Source organism: Crocodylus siamensis, chromosome 5 (assembly GCF_052110815.1).
Source record: "Crocodylus siamensis isolate JL-2025a chromosome 5, ASM5211081v1, whole genome shotgun sequence".
Classification (NCBI taxonomy): domain Eukaryota; kingdom Metazoa; phylum Chordata; order Crocodylia; family Crocodylidae; genus Crocodylus; species Crocodylus siamensis.
Window position 1 is genome coordinate 187,443,809 of NC_143399.1, and position 21,216 is coordinate 187,465,024.

Sequence of the window (21,216 nt, forward strand, 5' to 3'; positions counted from 1 at the left end):
CCCTGGCAAGCAGCGCTGCCTGTGCTGCGCCAACCAAGTGCCAAATCTGGCCCCTTCGAGCAGCACAAAAGAATCAGGCTGGGAAGGCTGTGCTCCGCACCATCGTGCAGGGAGGGCAGCCAGCTCCAGCGCTGGCTTGCAGGGAATGAGGCTAGGTTTGGTGCCTGGCAGCACCACTCACAGGGGATGGGGACAGATAGGGCTGGGCTCAGCACTCAGCTGGTGCAGCCCAGGCAGCGCTGCTTGCAGGGGATGGGGCCATACCAGCTGAGTGCAGAGCCCGGCCCTGATTTACTGATTTATACACCGTGCCTATCCTAATCCTAACTTTCTGTACTGGAAAACTGGAGTCAACCTATATACTGTGAAATATGGTAGTTAAGTTCTGGACCTCATTGCCACAGGAAACAGTAAAGGCAGATAGCATCTTTTGGGGCCAGGTTAAAAAAGGAACTAGACAAAGTAACTGCACAGATATAATATATTTAGCCATGTAATATATTTAGCCATAAATGAGTTTTTAATTAGTTCATCTCATCAAGAGGAGGACTGAAAGGTGACTTGATTACAGGAAAGAAATACCTTCAGCATGAGGCAACACCAAGTAGACTAAAGGACTCAACTATCTAGCCTACAAAGCCTAACCAAAACTGTCCCGAGCTAAAGCCATAGAAAGTTAAATGACAAATTAGGCACAAATACTTTAACAGTAAGATTGACTATTAGAACAAACTACAAAAGACAGCAGCAAACTCTTCATATCTTAAGGGTTTCAACTCAAGACCTGATGCCTCTTTGGAAGATTTGTTTTAGTTAAGCATACATTAGTGGGTGAAATTCAGCCGTGTTTGGTATTCAGAGGCCCGATTATATGGTCTAAAGATCCCTCTCAACCTTAATCTCTTTAAATTTATTAAACTAGTCTGGTTTATGTTTACATACTAAGACTTACATAGTAATGGCTCATTGCGTACAAATTATTTTCCAGATGACACCTCCCATCATTCGGCAAAACAATTCCACCAAGTTTTCCATCTCCAGCAAAGTGGAATCCAGCATCCGTGGAAAAAACCAACAGTCGTGTAACATTTCTCCATCCAATTTGTTTCTTAAGGGAAATAAAAAATACTAAATTACACTGATGTTTTTAATGCAATGCAATAGATACTTAGAAGTTTAAGAAATATAATGATAAGAGCCAGTACATCTCAAAATCATCAGTTTTACAATTCATGTTTATATTTTGTTCAAATGTCCTGTAATGTTAATGTTTACATAGTGTTTTTCCTTATAGAACACTATCACACTTTCTGGGCTAGGTTATTCAGCACAAAATATGCAGAAGTTGCCCATATTATTCATGCTGTGCAATGCCCATACAACCAGTGTCTATGTTAGTACGCTGCACATCCAATTTAGGGGTATAGACAATGTACTTTGGCAAACTCCAACTAGCAGATGGTCTTCTGGAGATCATGCCTAGCTGAAGAACTGCGGAGTGAAACCTAGACTGTGGGCCGGGTCCACAGCAATCACAGGACTTGACACGAAAATCAGAAGAGCCATAACTAGCTCTCTAACAGTTCTCCTCTTGGCTCCATTAAGTAAAACTGAAGCACAGAGTAAGTTCTCAGACTACAAATGCAGGGTCCAAGTCTATAAACACTCCATGTCATCTAAAGTTGTTCTTGCAGAAAAGGACCACTAATTTGGGGGGGGGGGGGATGGAAGTCAGAGGATTTATAGATAAGACTGCACTTCTTTTAAAAAAAATTCTGATTCTCCCTCATACTAATGTAACGATTTTATCTTTCAGTCAGTCATCAAACAGTATGGCTGCTTGTAGATGTTTAAAAAACAATGCTTTACTTTAAATTCCATGGGTGCGTCCAGACAAGCGCACACATGCCTCTTGCCCAATCTCAAGCCCCTTTAAGATGGGGCAAGAGGCATGTGTGGGAATGAAAAAATGTTCCCTGCGCTGCAAGAAAATTAGACCCCTGGATATCCAGGTGTCTAAAAAAACACAAAGTTAATAAAAATGGGGCATGGCATGGTCCTGGACCGTGACCTGAGGCAACCAGAGGCTGGGTCCTCTACAGAGACGCTACAGAGATGCTCTGGCTGCCAGAGCATCTCTGTGGTTGGCCCCTCACCCTGGTGCTGAAGCAGCTGCTTCAGCACCAGAGCTTCAGTGCTGTGAGGGGTCGGGGGGGGACTATGGGGGAGATCCCTGCCCCCCCGACCCCCAATCCCAGCGGTGCCCAGCCCTACCCCCTGCCTGCCTTCCCAACCCCCCCATCCTTGCCCTACCTGGCCCCATCCCCCCCAAGGCCCCCGATCCCTGCCCCCCATCCCAGCATCCCAAACAGAACCCTCCCCCAACCCCCCCCCAGCACTTACCGGCAGTTCAGCTGCCGTCTCTATCACTGGGGCCCCGCCCACACAGCATGGAGCTGAGGGACAGTTCCAGCCCGGGCCTCCTGCCCTGTGCTATGTGAGGGGGCTCTGCCAGGAGGCCCCACAGCCCCTCCTGCTTCTAAGGTAAGTAGAGGCTTTTTTTTTTTTCCTTTTTAAAGTGATGGTGCCTGGGGTAGTGGAGGGGGTTGGGGAGGCAGCCATTGAGGCACTGCGTCAGCTGGCAGGGGATGGGGCCAGGTGGGGCAGCGATCGGGGGGCTGGGGTGGGGCATGTGGGCCTTGCAGGGGGGGTGGCAGCCTGTGCAGGGGGCCATTTGGCCTTTGTTGGGGGGCCACAGCCCCTGTGTGGGGGCAGCAAAATATATATTAATGTATTCATGAAACATGTACTTAGAGTTCACTCTATTATGATGACAGAGACACTGGTAGTCTTCCACATTGCTTTAACACTGTAGATATATCAATAAAACATTGCCCAACTGATAGATGTCTCTGTCTCTCTCCCTTTATAGTGGCCTTTTGTTTTAATTGTGGAGGAACCATGGATTTTGGGGAATTTTACAGAGTGACTTTGGGATTTTTTTTTATCAGGGATTTTTCAGTTTTCCAACATGGAACACCAGAATTCCTGCTAGGGAGGCAAGTGGCAGGATCCACGCAGAGAAGCCTACTCAGAGCTGGCACCTTGGACCCAGCTGGCTGTGGCTGACCTCCTGGCCAAATGGGGCCAGGAGGACATGCTTTGACAGTTCAGAGCAGGCCACTACACTGTGAACATCTGGGCAACAGCTGCTCAGGTGGCAGGGCAGGGGCACACGTGGCAGTAGTGCCACACAGAGGCCAACTCTGTAGCCACAGCCCACTGGCAGCTGGCCTAGAGGGGCAGATGCCTCTACTGGCTGTGCAGTCCCCATCTGAGTCTGGCAGGTGCACACCAGGTCACAGCCAGGCAGCAGCCCCCACTGCCAGACTGCTGTAGTGGGTACATGGAACTCTTAGGGCTACTGCAGCAGTCCAGCTGGCACAAGGGGTAGTGTCCCCAGGTACCAATTGGCTGGGCCCCAGAAGCTTCTGAGAGCGAGCAGCCCTGAGCTACATGCCAGGGCAGCTTTTTGTACTGATGGGGCCAGGACATGGCACCTTTTTTACACTGCTGGAGCCAAAACAGGTCCTGGCTCACTGGGAGGAACCAGGCAGGGTTATTTTGCCCCAAGAGGCACAATTTGCTCCACACCAACGTGCATGTCCGAACATGTGTGCTGAAGCAAAAAGTCCTGGCTCAAATTTGCACCGTTTTTATTTGAGCTGCTGCAAGCACACTTGCTTGCATGTGTCAATGCGCCCCATGTGTCTTCCTCCTGCACCAAGACCAGCACATGCCTAGAAGATGCATCACGTTAGTTGGACCTGGCTTGCCCAACTTCTGTATAGATTGGACACTTTAGTGTGGACTTTCTGGTGTTTTTAATAGCTGATTGAATCATCTCTAAATAAAAGTGCCAAAAAGCCCTGTTGAAGTGCCCGATCTATAAAGATGTGCTGGAGCTGGGTTGAATTAACAGCTGCTTCTTTCCATAAAGCACATTTGTTGGGTTTTTTTAAACATCTGTAAGCAGCCTATAATACTGTAACAAAGGATTAACTCACAGTTCTGGAAGGTGCATATATGTATAAAAGATACCAGGCAAACTATTTTGGACTGAGAAGAACAAATGCTTCAAGCTTCAGACAAACTTAACTTTTAACCATTTCAAAAGGGGAGGAGGACCTGATGTTCACAAGTGTGTAGCAGCAACAATCTAACCATTGTGTACATGCTCCTAGCAACACAGGTTAGCTAAACTGCTGAAACATTAGCCCTGAATGGAAAAAAGTTTAATTGTTTCATGTAGGGCCAAATGTGGCATGCAAAGCCTTGGAATCCAGCCTATGGGGCTCCCCATTGGTCAGGAAATTTGGCAGTAGGGATGCAGTGGCATTTAATACTGCCACCCATCCCCACTGTCCAACTTCCCTGCCACTGGGGGCATCATCCTTGGCCTCATGAGCAGTTCCAGGAGTGCATGCCTCCCTCCTTCCCCCAGCACTCCCCTACCACACAGCTGGGAGAGTGGTGGCTGAAGGGCCCTACAAGCCACGTAGCTGGTGGGTTGCCAGTTGGACAGCCCTGCCTTAAACAGTGAAGATCTAATCATTTTGATTCTCATTCTACGGAAACTACTAGGAAAGACTATCCTGGGATCATGTTCATTTTCTGAGAACAAGATTTATAATCAGCACTTCAAGTTTTCTATTAGGGACCTTCAAAAAGCAGAATGTCTATATTGTGGAACAAATTCATGGTTACAAATATGTTTATCCCATCTCTACTTTCTACCATGGAGATGTCTCAAAGTGTTTGGTGTTGAAATGAAATGTTGAAAACTTTCTTTTAAACTCCAGACCTATTATGTAAATAGACTCCATTAAAACATTTTGATGTAATACAACAGTAAAGAAAATGGTATCTACTCACTCCACAAACTGCAACCTGCATTATTGCATCAAATCCACCTTCAGGAGAATCCAAATTTCCAGAGATTTGCTGTGCACCTACAAGTTCATTGAACCGGTTTCCTTCACTGGTAAGGTTAAGCACATTTCTGTAGCTAAAAGGTGTTGTACAGTTTTGGTCACCTGTACAAGGGTTCCTGAGTTTGGCTGGTGTAGTACTTATATATGGCATCACAGTTTTCTCCACAAAAGAACCAAAGCCTAAGATAGAACAATAAACCCCTATAAATTGCAGTGTGGGACCGTACTAGATAAAATGATACAACGGTATGTACAACTCACTATAATTTGTACTGATTTAAAAAATATTTTTCACACTTATTTAAATTTTACTAACATACATATTAAGCATTTTTGTGCTCAGCTAAATACTTTCTAAAAAAATTAAGAATAAGCAATCTTTGTATTATTGCTAATTTCCTGTAAAATATTTGTTAGATTTAACATATTTAACCTAGCTGTTATAAAAATCCAGAAGTAGGAATTTTCCTTTTCTGCACTGCTACATACAAGGCACTCTTTCTTACCAATTCGGAAGTCTGAAGTTATTTTCTCCATTTCTGTCATTAGAGCAGTACCAAGACTTTTCACATTCTCCAAATCATCTTTCATGGAATAGGAGAGATCCATAAGATAATAAAGATCAATGGGGTAATCTTCAGCTCTCTTAAATTTTAATGAAAATGTCTGTGGTTCCCCTATTTCAAAAATTAAACAACAAAACAGAAACCTATTAAAATTTCAGAGTGCTTCGACTGAACAAAAATATATGCTTTATGGAAAGTTTTTTTTTTTTAATCAGTGTGCCCCCAAAATATTTGAAAATAATCATGAATCAGGTTATCTTTCTTAATATGTCACCAAAGTTCCAACAAAAATCCCCTTAAAATGAAAAAAAAAACTTCTGGGATAACTCAGACTTCCCCATTCCAATATTTTCTTTTCCTGAATCACCAAAGAGTACTGTTAATTTTGAGTCTCACAATCCATTGCCAACACTGGCCATAGAGAAATTAGTTTTCAAAGGCTGCTATAGGTAGCAAATCATACCCCAGCCAGCTTCTCTGGATAAGCGTCACTAAGTTCCTGTATCCCAAGACCATGACATCCTGTTAGGTTTCTCCCTGGAAGCTGAGCAACTGACATCTACAATTTATGGCTACTCTCAAAACCATAATAATGTGCTTAATTCCTTAAAAGGATTCCACCCTACAAAGTTACAGAAAGTTTTGGAAAACCTGTATGTAATGTAGAATATAATTTAGTTCCTCCTCATGCTTCATTCAAGCCTGCTTTAGAGTTTCTTTTAACTACTTTAAGATATTACCACAGGCCTTTGGGACTGTAACTTCCACAAAAAAACAGGAACCTGTGACCCTGAACCTGACCTTGTACTTCCTGAAAGGTACCTCCATTGTAAAGCCTCAATGCCACAGAAGAGGGTAAGAAATTTTGTATTTATCAGCATCTACAAAACCACATTTCAGATTTCTCTACAGAGCTTCTTTCTCCTCTACCTGATGCTTAGTGCCAGATCCAAATCACTCAGTTGGTACCAAAATGGGATGTAGACAGAATTCACGTTAGGGATATGAAAGGTTAAATGAATAATCATTTAAATGATTACCAGTCAGCTTACTGGCTATCATTTAGCTCAGGGCAAGCACAATCTGGCAGGGAAGAGGGCAAGGGAAGCTGTGTGGTGCTTCAGCAGGAACCAGAAGGTGGCAGTGCAGGTAGGAGGAAGGGAGAGGAGCAGGAGGAGGGGGGAGAGGAGAGAGGGGGACTAGTATCCATAGCCTAAGACGGGGGTTGTCAACCAGGGGTATGCGTACCGCTAGAGGTACTTAGAAAGGCCAAGGGGGTACCTGCGGGGGCGAATGGCAGGCAGGAAAGGAATGTGGCCCAGGGCACGGTGGTGGTGTCTTCCCCAGGCATGGTCCCATCCTTTGCTTTTCTTCTGGGGAAGGGGCGTGCTGGGTGCCACCAGGCCCATGCAGTATACTGCAGCGCCTCCCTGCCCCCCACCTCAGTTCGCTCTTTGTGCTCGCTCCCAGGAGCAAGGCAGTTGGGGGAGGTGAGGGCAGCGGTGCCTGTGTGGGCCGCACATGTGCTGGCTTGATGCAGGGGAAGGGTTCGCACACAGTGGCCTCCACTGCCCCCATCACCGTCCCATGCTGCTGCTGGTGACAGGTGGTACACAATTAGCTGCCCCAGTCCAGCCATCTGGGTGGCATGTGTGAAGCCCGCAGAGGGGCATTGCTGCCCTCACCCCACCAGCCTTGCTCCTGGGAGTGGGTACACTCCCCCCCTCTCCCCCACTATTCTCAATCTGGCCCCCCTGCCCTTCCCCCCCCCCCCACTTATCTGGTGGGGGGAGTGTGTGTGTGTGTGTTTCTGCACCTGCATGTGCGCGCGTGTCTATCTGCATGTGTGTGTCTGTGTGTGCTTTAATCTGTCTGCATGTCTGTCTGCATCTGCACCCGTGTCTGTCTGCTTGTGCGTGTCTGTGTCTGCATCTGCGTGTCTATGTTTGCGTGTGTGTCTGTGTCTGCATCTGCGTGTCTATGTTTGCGTGTGTGTGTGTGTGTGTGTCTGCATCTGCATGTTTGTCTGTGTCTGCATGTGTGTGTGTGTGTGTGTGTGTGTGTGTGTGTGTGTGTGTGTGTGTGTGTATGTGTGCCCCCTGGACAAACTGCTGTTGCGGCTCCATCCTGCACTCCACCCCTGCTGTGCAGTGCCTACCCCTGCCCCTGCCCCATTCCCTCTCTCACCACAGGGGCCCTGATCTGCCCCCCACTGCTCTGTAAAAACAAGATTAAAATATAAAGGGGTACATGAGCTGAAACTCTGAGGCAGAAGGGATATGTTTGTTAAAAAAGTTGAAATCTTCTGGCCTAAGAGAAAAACAGCAAGGGGCTTGGGACTGCTTCCCCCCACCCCACCAGGGCCCCAGAAGTGGCCCCCACAGCAGCTGTGTCAGAGCTGCTGTGTTATTGGTTAACTGTTTAACCAATATAATTAGAGGAGGTTAAACAAATAATTTTTAAACAATATTTACATCCCAAATACGTAAGTCACCTGATCCAGAGTTACCTTGCCGCAACGGCTGAACAATGCCTAAAATCACTGGGCACCTTTGAAAAGATCTATAGGCACACAGATTAAGATACTTCACATGCCCAGAAGTAATACAATTTGACCCACAAGGTACTAATGCCTGCCTAAGCTCTGCCAGATTGCAGCCCTGAGGCACTGACCCAAGTCCTGGAAAGGGTTTCCTACTGGCAAGCTGTTGCCACCTCCCTACTAATGCCTAAACATTCTCCATCACACTACAGAGACACATAGCCCTGTTGATCTGGCTTCCTTTTAGGGACAAAATCCCTGCTTTTCAGATGTTCAGTGCCTAAGTGGAAGTGACTACAAGATCGATTTGGATCTGGCCCATAGTCTCATTTTGGTTGTTGTTACCTTGTCTTAAAGAGTCTCACAGTTTGCAGCTCTTTCAACTCAAAACCTTAACTTCTCTTTTATCCAGACAAGTCTTAATTAGAGGAGCCCTAAAACCAATTTGACATTGTATCTTAAACTTGGTAATACTGTGTTTTCATTGGCTGTGTCTACACAAGACGTTGACTGCATAGTAGCTCATTACTACTGTGCAGTAGTAGCATCACATGGCACAGAGTGTGACACAACACTACAGCGCAGTACTAATCAGCTACTGCACAGCCAGCATCACTGCAACTGTTACTGCAGTCAGCATCTCATGTATACGTGACCATGTCCCCTAAACCTAAGGATCTCAATGAGTGCTTATAGCTCTCTCTGGATCTCTGGATGACTATTAACATTTTCTATCATAAGAACTCCTTTTTACTGATCAACTTTTTCCTTTAAAAAGGAATTAAATTCAGAAGTTTATAAAAGCAAAAGAATATGCAAGCTACCTTGTTTTTTATATTCAGTGATCTATTCTTGTATCCTCTTCTTTAGCCTTCTAAAACTAAACATTTTACATATAAGCCTGCAATTTTGGATCCTTTGGGCTTCTGCTCCCATAGTCATCAGACCTAATAAGGTTTACCTTCCAGTTCTTGGCCAGAACAGCCTTTGAACACAGCAGACATTAATGCTCACAACTTTTTCATTATCTTTTCCCTCCGCATAGGCAATGGGACAGGGTGCACCATCCAGGCCATGGCCCAACCAACTTTTAGCATGTTAATTTAGCTAGCAATGCAGTTAAAAAAATACCTACACAGTTTTAACCAGAATGACAATTGCGCATTTGTGGGTTATATAAATTAATGTGCTAAAAGTTGGTCAGGCCATGGCTTGGGTGACCCACCCAGTTTTGTAGCCTATGCTCTACACTTCCTTATACTAACTACATTTCTATTTAGTATGCCAGAGGCCACAATCCAGAACTGCCAGCAAATCACTTGTAAGTGAGACTATATTTCATGTAAACCTACTGTCTCAGAGCAATCCAAATCCACTACATATCCTTCATGAAATTTTTTAAAATCATAGAAGTTATAATTCTTTGTAATTTGCTCCCTATTTAAACTTTTGCATCTCAGCCATCAGGGTACTTGAACCCTGGGAATTACTTAGATAGGCTTGTTCTTCCTTAGAACTCAATGTGCTCCCAAGATTCATTGTTTCTGAAGCAAATTATATATGTTGCATTACAGTCATGAAATAACACAGGTAACAACATAGCTAAAAGCTTAGGGAAATAAATGAAGTCCAAATTTAATACTTCCATACCTGTTCGCAGTTTCAGTACTAATTGCTGTGGCTGTATCTGGGTAATGTCCTCTGGGTCGAGCTTCTCAGCAGTGCCTTTCCTACGATTTGTTACTTCTTTATCTTTATTCACTGCTTGGCTACCTCTGGGATTTTCTATATCATCTGGAGGGCAACCTTTACTCTTTAGTGCAGCCAAGTCGTCACATCGAGCAGAAGTTGGTTCTCCTTCTTGTAAAAAGTCCTAGGAAGTATGGGGGGGAGGGGGTATATAGTATAGATATAGATTCTGCATCTCTTTTTGAGGTCATGGTGAGCCACTATACTGAATACATTTCAATTTCCTTTCTACTCCCCCAGATGACCTGTACCTTTCATAGAATCAGAAAATTTGGGTTGGAAGGGACCTCAGGAGATCATCTAGTCCACCCCCCTGCTCAAAGCAGGACCACCCCCAACTAGATCATCCCAGCCAAGACTTTGTCTACACAGGTCTTAAAAACCTCCAAGGATGGAGATTCCACAACCCTTCTAGGCAGCCTGTTTCAGTGCTTTACTACCCTCCTAGTGAAAAGGTTTTTCCTCACATCTAACCTAAACTTTCCTTGCTGCAACTTAAGGCCATTGCTCCTTGTTCTGTCATCTGCTACCACTAAGAACAGTCTAGCTCCATCCTCTTTGAAATCACCCTTCAGGTAGTTGAAAGCTGCTATTAAATCTCCTGTCAGTCTTCTCTTCTCTAGACTAAATAAACTCAGCTCCTTCAGCCCCTCCTCAGAAGCTGTGCCCCAGCTCCCTAAACAATTTTCATTACCCTCCGCTGGACTCCCCAATTTGTCCACATCCTTTCTGTAGTGGAGGGCTCAAAACTGCACACAGTACTAACCAGTCTTAAATGTCTGGCAAACGTCACTGAATGAAGCCCCAAACAGCTTACCCAGAATCCCTCTATTGCTCCCTCTCTCAGCCTTTCACATATGATTAGTGTGGCCCCACCTCCATGAGGTGGTGTCAGACCAGGCTGCCCTGCACCTCATCTGCTTATACATTTTTGGAGTATTCCAGGACTTATTACAATAACACCTGGTTCTACTCATGAGTGGCGGTCTAATTAGCACATGGAACCTTTGTCGGGGGTATCTGGAGTACACACACATACTGCTTAAAAGTGTGTTAATGAAATACCTTTGCTAAAACCTGCAGCAGTTTCAAAAGAGATAAACTGCATCCATCCAGAATGAATTAAATCTATGGGTACCTGTACTAACTTCCCTGTATGCAAGCTGTTATAGGTATGTTTGTTTCTAGGTTAGTGTTGTCAAATTTGCTTCTCACTTCCATATGCTCAGGGACAGCAGGGTCTAACAGTGAGGACCCTGTAAGAGGAAGAAGGGGGGGCAAATGGGACAGAGGGCAAGGGGGCCAATTTTATTTTTTAAGACACCCCCCTCTCCCCCCCCGATTTATTTTCCCTGCTGTAGTAGTGGGAAGAGAAATTCTAAGCAAACTGCCAATAATTAGAGCCTATACCTGGAAAATTATAACAAATTTATAAATTTTCCATATTATAGAATTTAATTATTCGGCGGGGTCATCTTATAATCAGGGTTGCCTTATATTGAAGTAAATATGGTATTTGAATAATCTGTGCTGCAACTAACCTTCCATTTTACCTTTTTTTGGAAACTATTTTACTTTTTTTTGGAAAGGTAATAAAAGGCTGGATCACAATATTTATATAGACCATACCAACAGAATTGCAGGGTACTGACAAGACAGTGAAAAGGCAGACAAGTTCTGCCATATTTTGAAAAAGTTGAATCAGGGAAAGAAGGGAGAATATGCTTCTGAACTGAAAAATATCTGGAAAACTTTGTCCTCAACAAAAAATGTCATTTTCTCAATTCCACAGAAAATAATTTTGACCTCTGAAAACAACATAAATGCACACACTCATGTGGGCATTTTCAATTGTAAGTGGAGGATTTTTTTTTTCAATATATGGGAAAAATATATGGGAATATATGGGAAAAAATAAAGATTTGTTAATTTGTATGCCTGGATCCTAAAGTGTTTCAGAAGCTGGTATTCCCCCAGTTCTTAGGGTGAAACTAGAACAATGAAAATCTGACAGCTAAAGGACAAATCTGATTTTACTACAACAAGTAGTAAAGTAAGGGAACAAGCAGACAAGGTATATTTACTTTATTAAAAAAATAGAAACAAGAAACTTGTATTATAACCTTCATCTGGCAACAGTCACTCTGTTTAAGGCTGTAAAATGTTCTCACTTGTTTGTAGTTTGCTGAAAGTTGTACTGTCCCCAACATTTGGCAGATGAAGAGAAAATGGAAACTGCTTTCTAAGGGGCAGACCTTAGGTTTTCTCCAGTCATCCAGAACACAGACATACAAGATTTTCTATATCTGATCTTTGTTCAAAGTTATTATTTTCTTGTTGATCAAACATAGTTCAGTATGGTTGCATCTACAGATGTGCTTTACTGCAGAGTAGACTAGCTCTGCAGTAAAGCGTCACCATCCACACGTGCACTGGTATTAGGGCGCAGTAAATTAACCCCACCATAAGATAGTACTTTTGGGGACAGTACTATCTTACGGCAGAGTAATTGACTATGCTCACATGTATGTGTGGATGCTGACCACAGGTGTAAATTGCACTGTCAGCCCAGCCAGCTAGTGACTGGCTCCATCCCAGCTCAAATTGCTGCTGTCCTGGGCATACATTTAATGCCATGCCCAGGAGCAGGCTCCTCCAGCTCAAATGGCTCTGGAATTTATTACATTGCATTAATTGCACATACACCGTATGTGTAGCTAAAAAGGCAGAATGAATTGTATAATATTGTATTAAATTACTTGAAAAACAAAAATGTAGCCCATATGGTCAATCTTTAAAATTTCATATTTTAAGCTAGTTTTAAAACCATTTCTAAAACCTTTAACCTAACACCTATCTAAAATTACCACTCTTTAAATGTCACTGGGAGAATATAATTAACATGTCTGAACAGACTCCACACTGGAATGATTTTAAATAACTATGACGTGTACTCTTAACATTTAGCAAGAGAGGAATAAACATTTTAATAGGCAGATCTATCAGTTCTACATGCCATTTAATTATTCAGAGCTTCAGATACCCGAATCGTTATTTCACTGTTATTTACACAGTGCAGACACTAAACCACTAGATGCTATCGAAAATGCTAAAACAGTAATGAATAGGTATTTTAATAGCCATAAACATAAGGCAATACACATCATAAAAAGCATTTTGTAATAATACATACTGTTTTCTTGCACCAACCACAGTTTGGTCCTGCTTGTATACACTCCCCACATGATTTTGCATTTTTCTTTATACAGTCACTTCCACCTATCACGAAATACAGACAGACCTTTTAAAAATAAATGATGTGAGTAATGGCAGAATTTTAGATTTTTTAGTGTTAGCCCTGGAAATCAACCTTAACCAAGTATAAACATGCCTCCAAGCACTATTGGAGCACTTCACTATCATTATTACTTTTTCATTTTTAACAAGGTTTTAAAATATTTTATTTTTAATAATAAAATATTTATTTGCATAATATTTAAATAAAATGGTAAAGTTTCAAAATTATTTTAATTAATGTGAAATGTTCCAGATTTTCACAACCCTTGGACATACCTTGCTGGGCAAATCCACACCAGAGCAAGCAACTCAATAGTCCAGCCCAGATGAGCAATTTTAAATTTGTCTGAAAAAAAAATACAAGTAGATGAGCTAATTGTGCAGTTTATCAGCACTACATAACAAAAATATTGGGCAGTATGTCAATTACTGACATGCAAAGGTAAGATGCAATGGTCAAATAAACATATACACTAGTATAATGTATGCAGGTTTTATATACCAGTGTGAATTGTACCAGAATCAGAAAGGGAGAAACCTGAAGCTGAAGGAGTTCATACAGAAGGTGGATATTACTTTACTTTGCTGCCCTATGGCAGGGAAGGAGATAATACTCTTTTTGCATTTAGTAAATGGCTACCCAAAGGTAGATGTGCACAGATGGAACCTAAACCATGGTAACTTGCACTGGTAAAATGTTACTCCTGATTCTTTCAGGGGTAATTCTCCACTAGACTGGGACGTTATCCCAGTTTAAGGGTTTGCATCATCATCTTTTTTTCTTTTACACTTTTGCAATGCTGATTACACCGATGTAAACTGGTCCAGGGCCTCAAATATGATTGAAATGATTGTGGTGACACGCCCCGGCTGATCTTCTCATAAGTAGGATAGATGAATGTTTTGCATGTTTAGTGCAAAAATGTTACTTTAAATTAGAAAGGATCCACAAAGTCAGTTTCTTTTCAAGCTGTTTTTCAAAGTACCTTCAGATAAAATAAATTTGAAGAACCAAGACACCTAAACCCTCTGCTGCCTGCCTCTTTGCCCCTTTTCACCCCTTAAAATGTATTTATGCTATAAATACTGCTGATGAAAAACTTTAAAAAAAAAAAAAATCATATAAAACACTGAAATGTAGGACTGGACAAGCTCTCAAAAGATCATGCAGTCCAGTCCCCTGCTCTGAGGTAGGATTTAGTACATCTATCTAACACAATCCAAGGGTATCAAATGCATCAGGTTCCCCATGAAGCCATGGATGGCAGCACCAGGTGAGGGGTTTTTCCAGCCCGCTGCAGCCAGTGGCATATGCTGGAAGGGAAAGAACAGGCAGCATGGGTTGGGGTCAGGTTTAAACTTTAAGTAGCCTGTTATTTCCCTCCAGCCAGCTTCCTGGCACCTGTGAATCAGGAGCTAAATGCTTAATTGACAAGTCATTAGGCCAAGTCATTCCTCTTTAACCTCATAGGTTATGGGGATTAGCTGCCCCCCCACCCTTCTTCCCCTCCCTCCTCCTCTCCTCCTGCCTGCCCTGCCGCCTTCCTGTTCCTGAGGTACTATGCCGCTTCCCTTTTCCACCAGACTGTGCCCAGTACTAAACATTAACCAGCAATAAATATACTTATCATTTAAATGTTTAAACAATTAACCTTTCACATCCCTTCTTTCAACGAGACTTTTTTTTCTGGAAGCAAGACAACTTCATATTTAAGCACTGCCAGAACTCTTGGGGTGTGGCCAGTTGAGCACGCAGGTGTGTTTCCCTGGGGACAAAGAGCAGCAGCACAACCCTGGGGAACGCTTATGCAAATGTGCTCTGGTGTGCAGCAAGTTGCCCCAGATGGGGCAGGGGAGGCTGGGGCCAGCACCTGGGCTGGCCCCACCAGCCTCACCTGGAGTCCCAGGGGCCTCCTGCGACTCCAGCAGCAGCGATCTGCAGCCAGAGCGTGGCTCCAGCCAGCTAGGCTCCTCATTTCAGGCAGTGCACGCTACTGCCACATGCAACACCCCACTTTTTTCTAGCGCAGGTTTTTTGACACCAGGATCTCCCAGTGTCAACCCCCCTCCCCCACCCCCACCCCTACAAATAAGCTTGTCCAGATGTGCCCTTATTCCTGCATCACTTCTTCCAAAACTACTATTAAATGTTGATACTACCACATTTTTCTTGCCAGAAGACAGCATGCTTGCTAATGCAGCCTATGGTATGAATGGTGCAACGAAATTCTTTAGCTCTTCAGAAAGACCCTCATTTTCTTTAATGTTCCCCATACTCCTAACAATCCAGCAGATTTATCAACCCACACTAAGTATCAGTAATATGACATAATTTTGTTAAACTAGTTAATCTGTTAAACTAGTCTCCCAAGGGAATTTGGGGAAGCATGGTCTTTCAGTTTTTTAAAAGGAGATTGGACAAAGAAACTATATAAATATATTAGAGAAGACAAGCCTGTTTTTTGTCTCTGTCCTTAATGTGTAGTCAACAGCTATTTTAAGAAGCCAGCACATAGTGGCTAAGACACATTTTTTATGTTATTTCATTTCTCCCAGTGGCCAAAAAACAAACAAATATCTCATTTTCAAATTAAGTTAGTCTACCTGATCCCTAAATAAAGCCTGTAATAATCAAGCAGAGATAGAAGCTGTGTACACACATTCAAATCCTCCAGGACTACTCTCCCAGGTTTGTTTTTCTAAGAAAAAATGTACCTGCAAAGAACTTCCAGCATGGATAGATGCTGGGCTGACAGGGGGTCCCTACAGCACACAGCCCGGACAGTTTTGCAGGTTATTTTTTTACGTGAATGTAGGCAGGGAACATCAGGGAAGGTGGGGGCAGGGTCTGTGCCATGTACAAAAGAGTTTTCCAGCCTCCCTCTCCCCAATGCTGTGTGAAATTCCAGCTAAGGCTGAGCAGGGCTTATGCTTTATAGACTCATGGGCCCAGAGGAACAGACTTCCATCTTCAGCTTCCTCTGGGCAATAATGAAGTTTATTTCCTACCTATGGGGACTTTTTACCATACAGGCAGTCCTCGGACTTACGACACAATTGGTTCCTGAAAACCAAGTCTTAAGTCAAAACATTGTAACTCAGAACCAGTTCCCTCATAAGAAACAATGTTATAAATAGGGGATTGGTTCCTGAACCAAGGCCCAATACCCTATTTTCACCAAAAATATCCTAGAATCATGTACTTGATCAATTATAGATGAGTAATATAGCTACATGAATGTATTTATATCGTAAATAGCAATCATGTTGTTTGGGAAGGACTTCTTTGAGGTGACTTTGCTGGACTTTTTGAAAGGCTCTTGGCTGGAGTCTTCTCAGGATTCTCGGCTGCAGGTTCTTCTGTAGTCGTCTGCTTTCTTAAAGAAAATGTCCAAGGAAGTTTGGACAGATGTTCTCCAGGGAGATGAGTGATGTGGCCAACTTGTTCGCTGGCGTGGTGTCACATCAGATCAAGCATTGTAAAGTTGAAACTGATGTCATAAAGTTGAAACAGGGTGTCAATTTATAAATGCTGTAAGTGTAAAACGTTGTAACTCGAAACATAAGTCAAGGACTGCCTGTATTTAATTTCCCCTGAGCCTGAGGAAGGGCGTGTATGCCCAAAAGCTTGCAGAAAAAGATAACTTTTTTGTGCTTTCTTACTTGGTCCAATAAAAAGTATCATCTCTGAACCAAGAGTTCTAGAGTTTTGCATTTCTTACACGCTTCCCTGCATCTAAGTGCTGCAGTGTGATTCCAGCATTGAATAAGGCAGGAGCAGAATGTACCCCCCAAGTTCTGGGCTTCCCCAGCCCGCAGCACGCAGAGGGCATGTTCTGCTGCCTGCTTGGCTGGGGCTTACACAGCTCTCTGCAGGAGGGAGAGGAAGAAGCAGCAAAGCACACTGGCTGCCTGTAGAGAAGTTCCCTCTCCTGAGAGATATTCTCTGGTTAGCCACTTCACTCAGGTTGTTATTTTTCCCTGAGGTTCACTTAGTTATTTTTCTCCCAGAGTAGCCACTTTTACTCTGGGAGAAAAATATAAATTTCTGCATGCTCGTGGTTTCTCCTGAGAGAGCAGGGATATCCCTGAAGAAAATGAAAGTCTGTCCAACCCTATAGTCTCAAACTAGAGGATAGATTATAGTGGGAAATATACATAACCACTTCTAAGTCTGTTGGAATATAAATAGGTATTCAATGTTTTGAGTTCAATGGTTCCATACCCCAGAGCACTATTGAAAGCTATTTTAGATATCATGAAAATGACAAAATTAGAATTCAATGAATTCAGGAAGAAAAATATTGAATTTAGGAGAATATTTTAATACTAGCCAATTGCCTGTCAAGAATGATGGAGGGGGAGGGGGAGGGGGAGGGAGGGGCCTGGGATGGAGTGCCACCACCTAACGTCCCATGCTGCTGCTGTTCTGCCTCTTGCAGGGAGTAGGGTGGGAGAGCCCGGGCCAGTGCCAGCCTCGACTCCCACATCCTCAGCGTGGCTTTGGAATAATGGCAACGCTCCCCCATGCTTGAAGCACTCTGATTGGCTGTCTCCATTGGCCAGAGTGTGATAAAGCATTACGGCCAGACAGACTTAGGCCTTTATAATATTAGAATATATGTGTAGCAGTTCAGATTCATCGCTGGAATTTTCTCAAGAAACAAAATGTATTGTAAATGTTTGTGTGACATTAATGTCTCAAAAAAAGTCTATAAAATGACCATAAAATACATCTGAAGATGTCAAGTCCCAAAAAGTAAAAAATGGATAAGGTGTTCTGTTCACAATACAAATGCTAAGGTTTGCCAAAAATACAAGTAAACTACATAATGCACTTATCATACTAGATGAGAACAGAGTTTGAACTCTTATAAGCCACCATTGTACAAAAGACATAAATGGACTATTAGTACAGACGCTTTCATTAGCAACTCTGTAGTCAGGACTGCATTCTAAAATTAATTTTAAATGGACCATAATTTCCTGCTTTTCTCTGAAGACTGGTATCTAATCAGCTGGGATACTGGTTTTCTCTGAGAAAAAAAATCCCCAATTTTAGGATTAAAAAAAGTAAACCATAATCCACATTTTTCCGTGATAGAAAAACATGGCTTTTGGGTTACTTTTTTAAATCCAAAAATTAGGGATTTTTTTTTTTTTTTTATCAGAAAAAAAACAGGGTCCCTGCTAATCAGTGTAAAGTTGCACAGTTTATGCAGTTTAAAATTATATGTATACTTTTTGTTTCTCATCATGCTTTTTAATTGGAACTCCTGAAACTGGACTCTGGCTGAAAATTCTTTAGTGGTCCTAAATTTCACTACTATTTAGAGTCACTCTAGACACCTCGACAGATTCAAAATCCAGTCATGCATTTTTATATACATCCTCTCTGAGATGAAGCTTTTCAGGTAGTATCAGCAGCCTACATTTTTCTCTTACATGCTTCACGATAATTTCCTAGGAAATTCCTAGGAGGCTATTGGGATCCAACTGTTTTTGGCCTCTGGTCATCAACTCTTACATCCCAGAACCTAGAATTTACTGACTCAGGTGACAGACAAATACACATCATTCCATAAGCACTATGTAAAACAAATTTAGTCGCTGTACAAGACTTAAGTGACTCACTGTACATCTATACCAGTTGTTTCCAACCTGTTGTCCCTGGATCCTGGAGTCCACAGACTGTATAAGGGGTCCAAGAAAGATGCCTATGATCAATCAAAAGTATGTGAATACCCACACTTATAATTCAAAGGAGTCTGAACCTCTATTCAAAATTTCCAAAGGGGTCCATACCTTCATTCAAAAATTTTTAGGGCTTCGCAAATGAAAAAAGGTTGAAAACCACTGATTGAGACAGTCCTTTCTCTGCCAGAGCAGGGTATAGTACCTCCAACTGGCTAAATGAATGAGAAGGGAGTAGATTTGTATTTCCATAATTTTTATCTTCTGTGGCAAATGCAACTGTCTTTATTTACTACTTAAACGCTAGTGCTATTTTAATAAAAAATAATAGTTGCTTTAGAGAAAATTTCAAGATGCTTCAGGCTTTTGGGGGAAAAAACTTGGCACCTAAATACTATAACAATAGTCACATTAAAAATATGAAGATATTTGATTCTCAGTTTAAAAATATTCACATTACAGAGTAGTCTTCATCATTTTTGTTGCTGATGTAAAGGAACAAGCCTCTTCAGTGATTCCAAACAAATAGCTCAGAACTTTTTTCACTATGAATTTGATCAATTATAGTCACAGAGAAGCAGAACATGAAGGGACTTCCAGGGATACCTTCTGAATAAATACAAAAAGACTAAGACAGTTAGCAAGGGAATTCAGAAAGGAATGATTCGGAAGGCCCAAAACTATATCCATATCTGTTTTTGTAAAATGTTTGATACACTGAAGTAGGTTTCACAACTTGGTTTATATCAAGGGTGGACAAAATATGGCCTGCAGGCCAGAACCAGCCCACAAGGCCATATTAGTGGCCCGCGGGGTCCCTAAACATTTAGCAAATTAATATTTATTTGTCCCTGATCCCTGTCAAAAATGACAGGAGCCAGGAGCTGTCCTGAGCAGGCACAGGCAGCCCCACATGTGCTGCAAGCAGCTGCAGAGCGGGGTGCTGGTCACAGGGGGGGGCGAGGGGCTGCTTCTCCCACACTCAGCACCAGCTTGTAACCCGCCCGCACTGCCAGCTTGGGCTCTGTGTGAACTTCAGGTGAATGGCAGCAGCAGCAGCAAACACTGCCTGGCACAGCAAGCAGGGGGGAAGTTCCCTCCGCACTGAGGAGCTGCTCCTGCCACGGTGCAGCCCCGACGAGCAAGCCCAGAGCCAGCACAGGCCCAGGCTGGCAGCGGGGGCAGGTTACAAGCTGGTGCTGACTGCGGGGAAAAGTGGCACCTCCCCTACTCCGTGGCCGGCGCCCTGCACTGCAGCCACTCGGAGCCCATGTGGGGCTGCCTGTGCCTGCTCAGGACAGCTCCACACAAGCTGCAAGGCTGCAGCAGGGAGCGCAGAACACAGGGTGGGTATGGGGCCACTTTTCCCCATGCTCAGCACCAGGTCCTTCCCTGCCCATGAGCAGGGGGTCGGGGCTGCAAGCTGCTCTCTGCCTGTACCGTGGGGCTGAAGGGGGCACTGGGAGTGAGCAGGCGTGGTAGTCAGTGGGAGCATGGGGCCTGCACCACTGTCCCAGGGCCAGAGCCAGCAGGGCCCAGGGTAGGGTGCAGGAGTACAGGGTCCCAGGTGGCAGGGGCTCTATGGAGCCAAGCCAGCTCCCTCCTTTCGCTGCTGGTGTAGCCCAGCCCAGCTCCACAGACCCCTGCCAGCCTGCACCCTGCTCTGGGCCCTGCGGCGCTAACCCTGAGACATTGGTCCCAAGACGGTGACCAGGAGGTGGGGAACCTGTTAAGGGACGGGTCACCTGTCCAGGGGCAGGGCTACCCATGCAGCCATCAACAGCTTGCCAAAACTGGGTAAGCGGCCCTCCCCCTAAAATAATTGCCCGCCCCTGGTTTATATTCTTTTAAAACTTAAGACTGTTAGTTAAAGAGAAAATTGTAGTAGCATTAAAATATTGAGAGAAGGGTGGAGATTAAATTTAAGATTCCTAAACATTGCCTAAAAAACTTAATTTAATTTCCTGGCATAATCATTTATATTCTGATATACTGCTGTGTATAGTAATGGGAAATACTTGAAGTCTGAGGTTCCTTATTATTTTACTACAAATTGAGAGCCCCCAGGATTGGATCCAAAATTGGCAGAGATGCAGATCTTTGTTGAAAAGTTTAATAAAACAGCAACATATGGAAAAACTGTTAAGCAGTAGAGTTAAAGGAAGTAAGCTAGTGTGTTTAAGACTGACAGACTACTTGTTTCAGCAGAGGCATTGGTCTATCCATATATGGAAAGAGATATTTCAGTTGTTAACTTTATGCAGAACCTATGCCCAGAACTACATTCATCATACCGCTACATTTCCAAAGGAACGTCTCTGTTCCAAGTTGTCTTAGTCATAGCTTTAACACTGTGTCACATCTTTGCAGACTT

The 21,216-nt window shown here is 43.3% G+C and overlaps 1 protein-coding gene across 3 annotated transcripts in view; it reads right to left on the bottom strand.

The window, feature by feature from the left end:
• The window catches only part of ITGB1 (integrin subunit beta 1), a 60,821-nt gene that overhangs the window by 19,615 nt on the left and 19,990 nt on the right, over nt 1-21,216 (bottom strand). For all 3 annotated transcript variants that reach the window (XM_090047539.1, XM_090047536.1, XM_090047537.1), the window contains exons 2-7: nt 13,425-13,494; nt 13,045-13,130; nt 9,753-9,975; nt 5,501-5,671; nt 4,936-5,174; nt 953-1,108 (exon numbers count right to left, since the gene is read on the bottom strand). In XM_090047539.1, coding sequence (XP_089903665.1) covers nt 953-1,108; nt 4,936-5,174; nt 5,501-5,671; nt 9,753-9,975; nt 13,045-13,130; nt 13,425-13,494 — 945 coding nt within the window. The remainder of the gene's footprint in view (nt 1-952; nt 1,109-4,935; nt 5,175-5,500; nt 5,672-9,752; nt 9,976-13,044; nt 13,131-13,424; nt 13,495-21,216) is intronic.